Source organism: Papio anubis, chromosome 5 (assembly GCF_008728515.1).
Source record: "Papio anubis isolate 15944 chromosome 5, Panubis1.0, whole genome shotgun sequence".
NCBI classification, from domain to species: Eukaryota; Metazoa; Chordata; class Mammalia; order Primates; family Cercopithecidae; genus Papio; species Papio anubis.
This window is the reverse complement of record NC_044980.1, coordinates 72,113,371-72,128,556: the sequence shown is the minus strand read 5'-3', so window position 1 is coordinate 72,128,556 and position 15,186 is coordinate 72,113,371. Positions and strand designations below refer to the sequence as shown.

The 15,186-nt window shown below is 41.4% G+C and overlaps 1 protein-coding gene across 1 annotated transcript in view; it reads left to right on the top strand.

Moving 5' to 3' along the window:
* The window catches only part of LOC103885205, an 82,221-nt gene extending 69,930 nt beyond the window's left edge, over window positions 1–12,291 (top strand). Inside the window, exon 2 of the mRNA XM_031666270.1 lies at window positions 11,806–12,291. Within this exon, the coding sequence (XP_031522130.1) occupies window positions 11,806–11,928 (123 nt within the window). The 3' untranslated portion in view covers window positions 11,929–12,291. The remainder of the gene's footprint in view (window positions 1–11,805) is intronic.
* The last annotated feature ends 2,895 nt before the right edge of the window (window positions 12,292–15,186 follow it).

The window sequence follows — 15,186 nt, the reverse complement described above, 5'->3', positions numbered from 1 at the left end:
TCCCAGCAGTTTGGGAGGCTGAGGCAAGCGGATCACTTGAAGTCAGGAGTTTGAGACTGGCTTGGCCAACATGGTGAAACCCCATCTCTACTAAAAATACAAAAAAGCTGGGCATCGTGGCACCTGCCTGTAGTCCCAGCTACTCTGGAGGCTGAGGTGGGAGAACTGCTTGAACCCGGGAGGCAGAGGTTGGAGTGAGCTGAGATTGCGCCATTCCACTCCAACCTGGGTGACAGATTGAGACTCTGTCTCAAAAAAAAAAAAAAAAATGGTGGAAGAAATAGCTGGGCACAGTGGCTTGAGCCTGTTATTCCAGCACTTTGAGAGGCTGAGATGGGAGGATCACTTGAGCCCAGGAGTTAGAGACCAGCCTGGACAACATAGTGAGACCCTGTCTCTAAAAAAAAAAAAAAAAAAAAATCCAGGTGTGGTGGTGCACCCCTGTAGTCTTAGCTAGCTGTGAGGCTGAGAAGGGAGGATTGCTTGAGGCCAGGAGTTTGAGACTGCAATGAGCTATGATCATGCCACTGCACTCCGGGCTGGGCCACAGCATGAGAACCGCTCCCCCTTCCAAAAGAATAGAAATCTTTTCTGAGCTGGGCCTGGTGACATGTGCCTGTTGTCCTAGGAGGTTGAGGCAGGAGGATCACTTGAACCCAGGAGTTTGAGTCCAGCCTTATTTTCTAAGTTTTAATAAATTTGCTGCACCTGACAACATAAAATAGAACACAATTCAGATTTTTCTGTGTTTGTTACGCAATAGTAAGATCTCTCACCAGTCAATTTTGCATGCAAGAATAATTCACTTGGGTGTGTAAAAAACTACAAAGACTTAGAGTGTGTTCTGCAGAGTTATTTTTAAGTTCATGCAAAATATTTTGTTAATGTAATTTTCAGATTACCTATCTAAACATTCAAAAGAGACAATGAGGCCTTTAACATTGTCAGTGCAGGGCTCACCTGTGCCGCCTTTGACCTAGGAGTTAGAGGGACTCTTTTTTTTTTTTCTTTTTTGAGATGGAGTTTCGCTCTTGTTGCCCAGGCTGGAGTGCAATGGCGCCATCTCGGCTCACTGCAGCCTCCACCTTCCGGGTTCAAGCAATTCTCCTGCCTTCGCCTCCTGAGTAGCTGGGATTACAGGTATGCACTACCACACCTAGCTAATTTTGTATTTTTAGTAGAGATGGAGTTTCACCATGCTGGTCAGGCTGGTCTCGAACTCCTGCCCTCAGGTGATCCACCTGCCTCGGCCTCCCAAAGTGCTGGGATAACAAACATGAGCCACCGCACCCAGCCATAGAGGGACTCTTCAGATGCTTTTTAGTTCAACCATCAGCTTGACCCAATTTAAGCCATGTCCAGCAGATACCTTCTAGAATTGCCCATACCTTCTAGAATTCCAGATATTCTAGGCTTACTGAAGCAGAAAAGTTCCCAATTTTTTCTTTTTGAATATATTCTTTTTTAGGTCAAAACAAACTTCTTTATGTGAGTTAGAAAATTACCTTTGTGTTCTGTTTTAAAAACACCCATGAGCATTTCTCTAAAAATAATTATTTACATTCATGAAAACAGGTTCCCCTTTTCCCCTCACTTTAAAAATATTTAAATTTTTATTGATACATAAGGTACATATTTTCAGGGTACATATGATAATTTAATACTTTCATGTAATTTGTAAAGATTGAATCAGTGTAATTGGGACATCTATCATCTAGAACATTCGTCTTTTCTTTAGGCTAGAAACAATACAATTAATCTCTTCTAAGCTATCTTGAAATATACAACAGAGGCTGGGAGCGGTGGCTCATGCCTGTAATCCTACCACTTTGGTAGGCCGAGGTGGGTGGCTCACCTGAGGTCAGGAGCCTGGCCAACATGGCCAAACCCCGTCACTACTAAAACCACAACAATTAGCCAGGTATGGTGGCAGGAGCCTATAATCCCAGCTACTCTGGAGGCTGAGGCAGGAGAATCACTTGAACCCAGGGGTGGAGGTTGCAGTGAGCTGAGATCGTGCCACTTTACTCCAGTCTGGGTGACAGAGTGAAACTCTGTCTCAAAAAAAAAAAGAAAAGAAATATACAATAGATAATTATAAACTGTAGCTATCCTACTGATCTATCAAGTGCTAGGTCTTATTTCTTCAATCAAACTGTTTATTTGTACCCATTAATCAACTTCTCTTCATCCCCTGCTTCCACCTACTCTTCTTAGCCTCTGGTAAGCATCAGTCTACTCTCCATCCTCATGAGATCCACCTTTTTTTTTTTTTTTTTTTTAAGCTCCTACATATAAGTAAGAACGTGTGATACATACCTTTCTACCTTTCTGCGCTTGGCATATTTCACTTAACATAATGACCTCCAGTTCTTTTGTGTGTGTGTTTTTGAGACAGGATCTCACTCTGTTGCCCAGGCTGGAATGCAATGGCTTGATCAAGGCTTCTAGGTTCAAGTGATCCTCCCACCTCAGCCTCCCAAGTAGCTGGGACTACAGTGGTAACCCACCACACCTGGCTAATTTTCGTTTTGTTTTTTTTTTTAGAAATGGGGTTTCACTATGTTGCCCAGGCTGGTCTTGAACTCCTGGGCTCAAGCCATCCACCAGCCTCTGCCTCCCAAAGTGCTGGGATTACAGGCATGAGCCACAGTACCCAGCCCTATTCTTTTTTATGGCAGAAAACTATTCCATTATGTATTTCTACCACATTTTCTTTATGCAATCATCATTGACGGGTACTTAGATTCATTTCATATTTTGGCTACTGTGAATAATGCTGCAATAAAATATGGGAGTGCAGATATCTCTTCAATATACATATATCCAGTAGTGGTATTGCTGGATCATACCATGGTTCTATTTTTGGTTTTTGAGGAACCTACATACAGTTTTCCATAATGGTTGTACTAATTTACATTCCCACCAACAGCATACAAGGGTTGCCTTTCTCCATATCCTTGCCAGCATTAATTATTTCCTGTCTTTTTGATAAAAGCCATTTTAACTGGGGTGAGATGATATCTTCTTGTGGTTTTGATTTGCATTTCTCTGATGCTTAGTGATGTTGAGCAGTTTTCCATATTCCTGTTGGCCATTTGTATGTCTTCTTATGAGAAATATCTATTCAGATCTTTTGTCCATTTTTAAAGTGAAATTTTTCTTTTTTTGCTATTGAGTTGTTTGAGTTTCTCATATATTCTAGTTGTTAATCCTTTGTTGGCCGGGCGCGGTGGCTCACGCCTGTAATCCCAGCACTTTGGGAGGCCGAGGCGGGCGGATCACAAGGTCAGGAGATCAAGACCACGGTGAAACCTCGTCTCTACTAAAAATACAAAAAATTAGCCGGGCGCGGTTGTGGGCGCCTGTAGTCCCAGCTACTCGGGAGGCTGAGGCAGGAGAATGGCGGGAACCCGGGAGGCGGAGCTTGCAGTGAGCTGAGATCCGGCCACTGCACTCCAGCCTGGGCGACAGAGCGAGACTCCCTCTCAAAAAAAAAAAAAAAAAATTAATCCTTTGTTGGATGGGTAGTTTGCAAATATTTTCTCTCATTCTGCAGAATGTCTCTTCACTTTGTTGATTGTTTCCATTTCTATGCAGACACTTTTTAGCTTGATGTAACCATTTGTCTATTTTTGCTTGGGTTGCCTGTGCTTTTGAAATCTTTTTTTTTTTTTTTTTTTTTTTAATTTGAGACGGAGTTTCGCTCTTGCCCAGGCTGAAGTGCAATGGCATGATCTCTGCTCACCGCAACCTCCGCCTCCTGGGTTCAAGCGATTTTCCTGCCTTAGCCTCGCCTCCTGAGTAACTGGGATTACAGGCATGCGTCACCATGCCTGGCTAATTTTGTATTTTTAGTAGAGATGGGGTTTCTCCATGTTGGGTCAGGCTGGTCTTGAACTCCCGACCTCAAGTGATTCACCTGCCTCGGCCTCCCAAAGTGCTGGGATTACAGGCATGAGCCACCGCGCCTGGACGCTTTTGAAATCTTACACAAAAAAGTCTTTGCCCAGACCAATGTCCTATTTTGCCTATGTCTTCTAGCAGTTTTATAGTTTGTTTCTTACATTTAAGTCTTTAATCCATTTTGAGTTGATTTTTGTATATGGTGAGAGATAGGGGTCCAAGTTTCATTCTTCTGCACATGGATATCCAATTTCCCCAGTATATTTATTTATTTTTGAAAAATCCATACAAACACTTATTCTGTTGCTGCCTGGGGGTCGGGAGACAAGGGGATACAGAGAACCTCCCAGAAGAGAATGAGCCTTTGGTGGAAAGACTTGTCCAGAGGCTGGTGGACCCAGTACCATTTATTGAAGAGGGTGTCTTTTCCCCAGTGTATATTCTTAGTGCCTTCGTTTGCTTGACTATAAATATGTGAATTTGTTTCTGGGTTCTCTATTTTATTCTATTGGTCTGTGTGTCTATTTTTATACAAATACCATGCTGTTTTGGTTAATATAGCCTTGTTGTATGTATACATATAACACATACATACATATATATGTATGTATGTTATATATATATATATATATATATATATAGAGAGAGAGAGAGAGAGAGAGAGAGAGGGTCTCACTCTGTTGCCCAGGCTGGAGTGCAGTGGCACAATCTCAGCTCACTGCAACCTCCACCTCCTGGGTTCAAGTGATTCTCGTGCCTCAGCCTCCTGAGTAGCTGGGATTACAGGTGTGCACCACCACCACACTGGGCTAATTTTGTATTTTTAGTAGAGCTGTCTTGCCATCTTGGCCAAGCTGGTCTTGAACTCCTGGGCTCAAGCAATCCTTCTGCCTTGGCCTCCCAAAGTGCTGGGATTATAGGCCTGAGCCACCATGTCCAGTCTATAGCCTTGTCATATATTTTGAAGTCAGGTGGTGTGATGCCTCCAGCTTTGTTCTTTTTACTCAGGATTGCTTCAGGGTGTTTGACGGTTTCATATTAATTTTAGGAATTTTTTTCTATTTCTTCGAATAATGTCATTGGTAGTTTGATAGGGATCGCATCGAATCTTTAAATTGCTTTGGGTACTATTACCATTTTAACAATGTTAATTTTTCCAGTCCATGAGAATGGAATACCCTTTCATTTGTGTGTGTGTTCCTTTCACTAGTTTTCCTTGTATAGATTTTTTTTTTTTTTTTTTTTTGAGATGGAGTCTCACTCTGTCACCCAGGTTGGAGTGCAGTGGCGCAATCTCGCCTCACTGCAACCTCCACCTCCCAGGTTCAGGCAGTTCTCCTGCCTCAGACTCCCAAGTAGCTGGGATTATAGGCATGCATCACTATGCCCGGCCCCTTGTATAGATCTTTCACTTCTTTGGTTAAAATGATTCCTAGGTATTTTATATTCTTTGTAGCTGTTGTAAATGGAATTGCTTTCTTGTTTTCTTTTCCACATTGTTTGCTGTCTGTGTTTACAATCAGTTGCTATTGACTTTTTGTATCCTGTAACCTTACTGAATTTGTTTATTAGTTCTAAAAGGCTTTTTTGGTGGAGTCTTTAGGCTTTTCTTTAAAAACATTTTTTTTTTTCATTTCCACTTCAGGAGGCTTTTCTAAGTGTGCGATCATGTTATTTGTGAACAAGTCTAATTTGTTTGTTTTTTTGTTTTGTTTTGTTTTTTTCAAAGACGGAATCTCCCTCTGTCGCCCAGGCTGGAGTGCAGTGGTGCAATCTCGGCTCACCACAACCTCCGCCTCCCGGGTTCATGCCATTCTCCTGCCTCAGTCTCCTGAGCAGCTGGGACCACAGGCATCCACCACTATGCCCGGTTAATTTTTTGTATTTTTAGTAGAGACGGGGTTTCACCATGTTAGCCAGGATGGTCTCGATCTCCTGACGTCGTGATCTGCCCGCCTCGGCCTCCCAAAGTGCTGGGATTACAGGCGTGAGCCACTGTGCACGGCCAACAAGTTTAATTTAACTTCTTGCTTTCTAATCTGGATGTCCTTTATTTTTTTCTCTGGACTAATTGCTCTGGCCTCCCCTTGCCAGTATCTTTAAATGTTCCTTTGTGTTTCTGGCCTTTTCTCTTATTCTTGAACGTATATGCTTGCATCTTTCTAGATAATTCAATCAACATTTACAAAACACCTATCTGCCAGATGTTGGGCTAAGATCTGGGAATCCCTTCAATGAACCATCAAAGAGAGGAGTTGGCAAACTTACTGAACCAAGTATTTTAAGCTTTGGGAGCTATGCCATTTCTGTCCCAACTATTCCACTCTGCTGTTGTCTGTGAAAGCAGCCATGGACAATATGAAAACAAATGGGTGTGGCTGTGTTCCAATAACATTTTATTAACAAAAGCAGGCCTTGGGTCCCTGAACAAACTAGAATGTAACATAAAGAGTGGTCTATGTGGGTGTGGTGGTGTATGCCTGGGGTCCCAGCTACTCAGGAGGCTGATGTGGGAGAAGCATCTGAGCTTAAGAAGTCAAGGCAGCACTGGAGCCGATCATGCCACTGCACTCCAGCCTGGGTGATAGAGCAAGACTCTGTCTCAAAACAAAAACAAAAACAAAAAAACGAAAAAAAGGAGTGCTCTGCACTAGCAGTACAGATGTGATGTGATAAGTAAACTATATTAGCCGTATGAATTACTTGCTATGAGTGAATGCTGCATAAGGAATAATTCATTTTGCCTGGGGGAGCTGAATCAATTTTCCTTTAGTAGGTAAGTTTTAGGATTTAAACAATTTCAGGAGGAGGAAATTTCAAAAAGAGAATTTCAAATCGTGTAATCAAAGGATGTGGGCATGAAATAACATGCCATGTTTGGGAAGTCTTGAGTTCTCCTTTTGTGGCTAAAACACAGCATGTTTATAGAAAGATTTTGGGGAAAGTGATGCTGGAGCCAGACTGCAAAAGGCCCAGAGGAACTGGATTTTGTAGAGATTGGGACATAGCTCTGTTTAAAAACTAATTCTGGAGGTCCACACTGCATGGAGGGCATTTTGGAGTGGGAGAGAGTAGAGATGGGGAAACAAGTTATAAATCTGTTTCCATTGTCTGTGTGAGAGAGGATAAGGGCTTGAATGGAGTTAGTAGCTGTGGGCTAGAGAAGAGACACAGTGGGAGGATGAATCGACAGGTTATAGTGACTGAATGATGGTTTCCAAAATTCTGAAAGGTCAACTGGCTGGCTAGCGTGCCAATTATTTAGCTCTCAGATTTGTTGCAGGCCCATTCCCTGCCCTTTCCCTGCTCTGCATCTTGGGGAGCAGAGCCTTGCAAACTATATTTCCTAGCTCACTTGTCAACTGGCTTCTGGTTGGGAACAGCCAAAAAGGAGGTAGAAAAAGGAGAAGCCAAGGTGTCTCTTCCTGTCTCCCTGCTCCAGTGTTATTACCAGCAGTTGGTTGAGTCTCCTTTGTATGTTTAGCTGCCGTTGTAGTCTGAAGTTCCAACTCCTTTGACTCAAGCAGTCTCACCACCTTGGCCTCCTAAAGTGCTGAGTTTACAGGCGTGAGCCACCACATCCAGCCTTTACTATCTTTTTTGATGGAAATCTTGCTGTAATTTCAGACATATTTTTAGTTAAAACACTTAAAAAGATCTTAGCTCTATTAAAGCAACTGTGAATATTTTTGCTAATGTACAGAGACAAGTTTTGAAAGAAACCTTAAAAGTAGGCCTTAAAAAAATTAAAAAGCATTAATCATCTGCTTCCCCCAACTCCCTGTCTTTTAAAAATTAGGTATTCTAAGAAAATGTATGTGTTTGGCACATTAGTTGCTCTTCTCTGTGCTCCCATATTTCTGTGTTCCTTCTTGTTCTTCCTCTTGTTTGTATGTATGTATGTATGTATGTATGTATGTATGTATGTATGTATTCATTTATTTTGAGATGGAGTCTTGCTCTGTCGCCCAGGCTGGAGTGCAGTGGCGTGATCTCGGCTCACTGCAGCCTCCATCTCCAGGGTTCAAGCGATTCTCCTGCCTCAGCCTCTGGGGATGCTGGGATTACAGGCCCCTGCCACCACACCCAGCTAATTTTTGTATTTTTAGTAGAGATGGGGTTTCACTATGTTGACCAGGCTGGTTTCGAACTCCTGACTGCAAGTGATTTGCCCGCCTCAGCCTCCCAAAGTGCTAGGATTACAGGCGTGAGCCACCACACCTGGCCCATCTTATTTTTTAAAAAATAGCGTATTGCATTTAATTGTACCTCCATCTCCTGCATTAGACGTGAGCTCCTCTGGGGCAGACTGGGTCTTAACTATCTGGATTTGTCAGTGCCTGTGACAGTGCCTAGTGCAGAGTTGTTTCTCAAAATTTGTTGAACGAATGAAATGTCATTTTCAGCTCCCAGCTGTTGCTTGGCTTTCAGCCTAATTATTTTTAATTCCTAACAAGCACTAATTCTTAATCAGATCAAATCTGCTCAGGCTCACTTTTACTAAAAGAAGTGCAAATTAAAACTCTACTGAGATACCAATTTTTTTAATCTGTCGCATCCTTGCTGGTGGTTATGTAAATTAATACCACTTCTAGGGAGGACATTTTCACAATATCTATCAGGTTTCCAAATGAGCATACTATTTGACCTAGCAATCCCATTTCCCGTAATTTGATAGATATTCTCCCACATGTGCCAACGATATGTGTAAGAACATTCACTATGGTATTTTTTGTAGTACCAAAAGCCTGGAAATGACCTAAAGTCTATTAAATACTAGTTAAATAAATAATAGTATTTCCATACAATAGACAATCTAGTCCAGAGGAAGAGGAACGAGGCAGATCTGTATGCACGGATGTGGGATGATTGCTAGAATATATTAAGTTAAAAAAACAAGATTCAAGATAGTGTATACAATATGCTGCCATGTATTATTACAAGATGAAAAGATAACATACTTGCATGTGTATACATAGCTATCTCTGAACAGATTTATAAAACCCTAGTGATATTAGCTGCCTCTGCAACTAGGCAGATAGGTAACAGGGAGCTATGGTTTTGGTCACTCACAAAACAAAAAGTCCTATTTGACCCACTTTTTAAACTATTTACCATTTTCCCATTGCTCTTAGGACGAAGTGCAAAATCCTTATGGTCTTGCAAGGTGCTTTGTGAGAGAACCCTTGCCTACCTTTGCTGCCTTATCTTCAGTCCCTCTCTCTTTTGCCTTAATCTTTTTTAGTTCCTCAAAGGCCATTCTTTTTCCCATCTCATGGCCTTTGCAGATGCTGTTCCTCTACCTGGAATTAGTGGTCCTTGAGACAGCAACTTTGAGGCCACTTCCTGAAAGTGACTTTTCCTAATTGCCCAGAGTAGGCTAGTTCCCTGATAGATGCTCCTAAGGTATCCCAAACTCCTTTTCCAGTAGCAAACACCACTGTTGCAGTCAATAAATTATTTGCTTGATGTCTGTTTCCCTAGCTAGGCTGCAAGCTGATATCTGTCTTGGTTGCCTGTGTGCCTGTACCTAGTGCAAAGCAGGCACTCAATAAACATTTGTGGGAGTGAGAGAGGAAGAGAAGAAAGGAAGGGTGGAAAGAATGATGGTGGAAGGAAGGAAGTAGGGAAGGTTTCTAGCTGGTAAGGGAGAAGGGAGGGAAGGAAATAACTACCAGGACCTTAGAGCCCATTGTACAGAGATAGCTCTGTGTGTGTTGTTCTTCATTAGTAATTAGTTTGTGGATTAGTGTTCTCAGATTTACTTGAAAATTACATTGTTGGCCAGGTGAGGTGGCTCATGCCTGCAATCTCAGCACTTTGGAAGGCAGAGGTGGGCAGATTGTTTAGAGTCCAGGAGCTTGAGACCAGCTTAGGCAACATGACAAAACTCTGTCTCTACTAGTAATACAAAAATTAGCTGAGCATGGTGGCATGCATCTGCGGTCCCAACTACTTGGGAGGCTGAAGTGGGAGAATTGCTTGAACCCAGGAAGATCAAGGCTGCAGTGAACTGTGATTGTGCCACTACACTCCAGTCTGGGTGACAGAATGAGACTCTGCCTCAAAAAAATGCAATTACTTTGTTAAGTCTGTAACCTTAGAATTTATACTTTACAGAAACTGAGTATTTTGGGCTTGTTGTTTAGTGAAAAAATTCGTTAAGCCCAATGAATTTTTGTTTTATTTTAGTTGAGAAATCATGTTATTCTATTTTTTTAAGCCACTGAGAGACAGTAACTTTTCACAAAGAAAACAATGATATTTATTTCTTAGGAGTGGGAAGATACACATGTATGTACCTGTTAGGACTTTGGGCTGTTTTTAATATTCTGCAATTTTTACATCAATGCTGCTATGTTTAAATATGAATCAGAAGGTCACAGGTTGTGTTTGATGTGAGATTCAAGCTTCTCGCCCAGTTCCAAGGCCCTGAGTGAGCTGGCTGCTGTCCCTCTCCACTCCAGCCATGTTGGCTTCTCCAGCCAGGGGCGACAGCTTCTTGTCCCTCCAGACCCTGTCCCTTGTTATCTCTTCCTGGAATGTTCTGTTCATTTGGGTCAGCAACTCAGGAAGGGCTTTCCAGATCCTTCCTTCTAAAGTAGCTCTACCCAGGGACCAGACAGGTTTTGTAGAAGCTGAAGCTTATATAAATTATGAATATAAAATTATGAATATATAATATGAATACAAATATAATTTGAATATACAATATGAATACAAAATTATGAATATAAAAATTTATACAAAAGTGAGCACTTATTTAAAATAATAAATCTCAACAAAGAACAAAATAAAAAAGCTGACAAATACCCCAAGTACCTGAAAGACTGTTAAAACAACATATATTTTTATTAATTAACTGCCTGACAGAATACTTTTTTACCTACAGTTTTGGCTTCATTCTCTTTGATTACCTCTTCATTTGAAAATGATTGTGTGATATTTTCTATACAGCAAGTAAAGAGATAATTCAGTCTTCAGCATATTATCATTGATTGGAAAGTGTTTGTTTTTGAGAGACAGAATTTCACTATGTCAACCAGGCTGGAGCACAGTGGCTATGCACAGGCACAGTCATAGCTCACTAAAGCCTTGAACTCCTGGGCTCAAGCAATCTTCCTGCCTTAGCCTCCCCAGTAGCTGGGACTACGGGCTGTGCTACTGTGTCTGGCTGAAGGGTGTGGTTTTTGTTTTTGTTTTGTTTTTTACGTTTTATTTTACTTTATTTTTTAGTGATGGGGTCTCATAGTTGCCCAGTCTGGTCTTGAACTCCTGGCTTCAAGCAATCCTCCTGTCTTGGCCTCCCAAAGTGTTGGTATTACAGGTGTGAGACACTGCACCTGGACTAAAAAGTGTTTTTGTGATTGATAGTTTAGAAAAGTTTCTTCGGTTTCATTACTCATTGTTGGTAATGTCATGTATATTTTTAGGATTGTTGTAAAAATCTGAGAGATCTATTATGCTTTTTTCATATATGAGCTGTAAGACTTTAGAGTGTTTCAAGTGTGTTGGCTTTGGTTGTGTGGTGTGTGTGGTGTGTGTAGGTGTGTCTCTATGGTGGGTGTGTCTGTGTGGTGTCTCTATGGTGGGTGTGTCTGTGTGGTGTGTGTGTGGCGTCTGTGGTGTGTGATTGGGTGTGTGTGTGTGTGTGTGCATGTGGTATGTGTGGAGGCATGTACACGTGTGCCTTCATCCTGGGGTGCAAATGTCCCTCCGGGGACTCAGAAGGGGCCTGTGCAGATGAAGAGCTCTGAAACTGCAACTTCATTAGCTTCACAGGAGATCCCACTCTGTCTGTACTCCACAATTACTTGTTAGCACTCTGCCTGGTTTTCATTTTCTTCCGCACTTAACATAATCTGACGTTGTTTTAGTGATGTGCTTGTCTGTTTACAGACTGCCTTCCCTGAACTGCTGGCAAGGAGCAAGGCCCTGGTCTCTGTGGTTCAGGCTGCATTCCTGGGGCCTCCCACTGTGCTCCGCCTAGGAGAGAGGCTCAAAAATTTATTGAGTGAGTGAGTGAATGAATTTTAGAGGGATTTAATGTCAAACTCTAGAATTTGTTCTTGAAATTTATGAATGTTGATTTTTTTGTAAGTGCCATTTTAATTAAACTTGATTGCATCTCAAGTGCTATGAGCATTAATTGGACTAATGGGGTAATTTTCTGAAACGGTAGTTTTTACCTGATACCACAGTGTGTTCATTTCTTTAACTAGAAGTCTTGAAATAGTAAAGTCACAGATTCTTTAAAGTTCGTATGAACCTCAGATCTTTGATAACAGCAACTTTTAACTGTTTTTGCTCCCTTTGTCCTCCACATAATTTTAAAACAAAACAAAAAAAAAACTGAAACCCTCACATATTTTCAAGTTACTCATTTTTTTAAAGTCATAAGTTTAAATATTTGCAAAGACAGAATTTTATTTATTTATTTATTTATTTATTTATTTATTTATTTTTGAGATGGAGTCTCACTCTGTCGCCAGGCTAGAGTGGAGTGGCGCGATCTCGGCTCACTGCAACCTCCGCCTCCAGGATTCAAGTGATTCTTCTGCCTCAGCCTCCCAAGTAGCTGGAACTACAGGCGCGTGCCACCATGCCCAGCTAATTTTTGTGTTTTTAGTAGAGATGGGGTTTCACCATGTTGGCCAGGATGGTCTCAAGCTCTTGACCTCATGATCTGCGTGCGTTGGCCTCCCAAAGTGCTGGGATTGCAGGCATGAGCCACCACACCCAACTGCAAAGACAGAATTTCTAACAGTATAAATAGATACCTAAAAAAATTGTATTAAATAGCAAATCAATTTGATTTCTGCTTCATTCCTTTAAAAAATATACGAATGAGCTTATCTTTAACAATGCAAAATATTATAGTGTCCATTTTTTCTGCCTTAATCATATTTTGTGTTGTTGTTGTGTTTTGAGATGGGGCCTCACTGTGTAACCCAGGCTGTGTGAGTAACTGGGACTACAGGCATGAGTAACCGCTTCTGGCTAAACCTGTGTTTTCATTCCACTTCTCCTCCCCCTCCCAATGTCATATATTTTTATGTCCAAGTGTTTTCTATGGGTAGACCTATCAAACTTTTCTACAACTAAAATATGTGTATACATTTAAATTTAAATGTTTGAAGTTTTTGATGCTGGGTGTGGTGGCTCACACCGGTAATCCCAGCACTTTGGGAGACTGAGGCAGGAGGATCACTTGAGGTCAGGAGTTTGAGACCAGCTTGGCCAACATGGTGAAACCCCATCTCTACTAAAAATACAAAAATTAGCCACAGTGATGGCAGGCACCTGTAGTCCCAGCTACTTGAGAGGCTGAGGCAAGAGAATCGTTTGAACCCAGCTGGCGGAGGTTGCAGTGAGCTGAGATCGTGCCACTGCACTCCAGCCTGGGCAACAGAGCAAGATGCCATCTTAAATAAATAAGTAAATGAAAATTTTTTGGTGATCGCAAGTCTCTAAGTGTTGAAAATTTCCTCTGGATTGAGTTATTATAATTATTAGTATATGGATGATCAAAAATACAAATACATGAAACATGTTTGTATGTAATTATAAAATGGACAGTAAAATTTTATTAGAAATACCTTTTTTTCTTGAGAGAGAGTTTCACTCTTGTTGCCAGGCTGGAGTGCAATGGCATGATCTTGGCTCACTGCAACTTCCGCCTCCCAGGTTCAAGTGATTCTGCTGCCCCAGCCTCTCGAGTAGCTGGGATTACAAGCATGCGCTACTACACCCTGCTAATTTTGTATTTTTAGTAGAGACCACACCCTGCTAATTTTGTATTTTTAGTAGAGATGGGATTTCTCCATGTTGGTCAGGGTGGTCTCGAACTCCCGACCTCAGGTAATTCGCCTGCCTCGGCCTCCCAAAGTGCTGGGCTTACAGGCATGAGCCACCATATCCGGTCAGAAATACATTTCTTAATTAGATGGGTGGAACTATTTTTTCAATTAACTTACGTATCCATGTTTGAATATTATTTGTTGTTAGAATGAAACAGTTTAGCATTGATTCTGTGCTTGCTTAGTATAGATGTAAGTTCTGAGAAACCTTGTTCACATAAATAAGCAGATGGGAAAAAAGTATTTTGTTATCATAACATCGCTCAATTCTCTGAACTGATGCCAAAGTTTACATCAGAAATAATTCAATGATATATCACCAAGAATTATAACTAATGCTCCATCAGCCAACATGTCCTGCTTCAATTATATTGAGAGCAAATAATTGGGAAAAACCTGACTTGCAAAAAAATTATTTAACCAGCCTGGGCATCCTAGTGAGATCCTGTCTCTACAAAGAAAATTTAAAAATTAGTGTGGCATGGTTATGCATACCTGTAGTCCTAGCAGCTGGGGAGCCTGGGTGAGAGGATCGCTTGAGCCCTAGAGTTCGAGGTTATAGTGAGCTATGATTGTGCCACTGCAACAGAACGAGACCACATCTAAAAAAAAAAAAAAGATGTCATCAATCCTTAAAGTCATTCACTTTCTCAGTATCAGTATTTAGGATTCTGCCCGTGTGTGTTACCTCAGGGTTTTTACCTCTCAAGGCAACCCCAGGTTTTACATTGAGGTGCCACAGAAAGATCTGGGGTGAGTGGAAGGTGTGTTATTTGTGTGTGTGTGTGTGTGTGTGTGTGTGTGTGTGTGTGTGTGTTTTAAGTGGTGGGCAGTGGTTCTCAAAGAAAAGGTGGGCGGGAGAACCCACACACCTGGACCGTAAGTGTGTTTTCAGGCAGATTAATTGTAGGAAACAGTCCTTCCAAATGGAAATAGATTCCCTTTCAGTAACCTCTGTCTGTGTACCCCAGAGGAGAGTCTTAGAGTCAGACAGGCAGCTGGAAGACTGTTCATTCTGAACCTATTTCAGAATCAGGTGCAGACAGGCACACACCACTAGCCCATCACAGACCTGGAAAGGGACGTAAGCGTCACTAGGCCACAAACCTTTCCTAGCCCTTCACTCTGATAGAAATTAGTGTTTTTCTTTAAAATATATAAATAAATGAAATGCTTAATTTCAATCAGCTTGTATAGCTCCAGTAACTTCAGCCAAACTAAAATATGAATAGTCTGTGAGGGAGAGGAGTGCTAAGCTCTGGAATCATACTACACACACTTCTAAATTCTGCAACTTACTCTTTAGAACTATTTAATCAGGAACTTCAGGCCTGGCTTCTGTAGCAAGACTTTTACATGTGACCAACACAATATTTGCAAGCAGTTGGCAAGATTATAATTATTTACAATCACATCCACC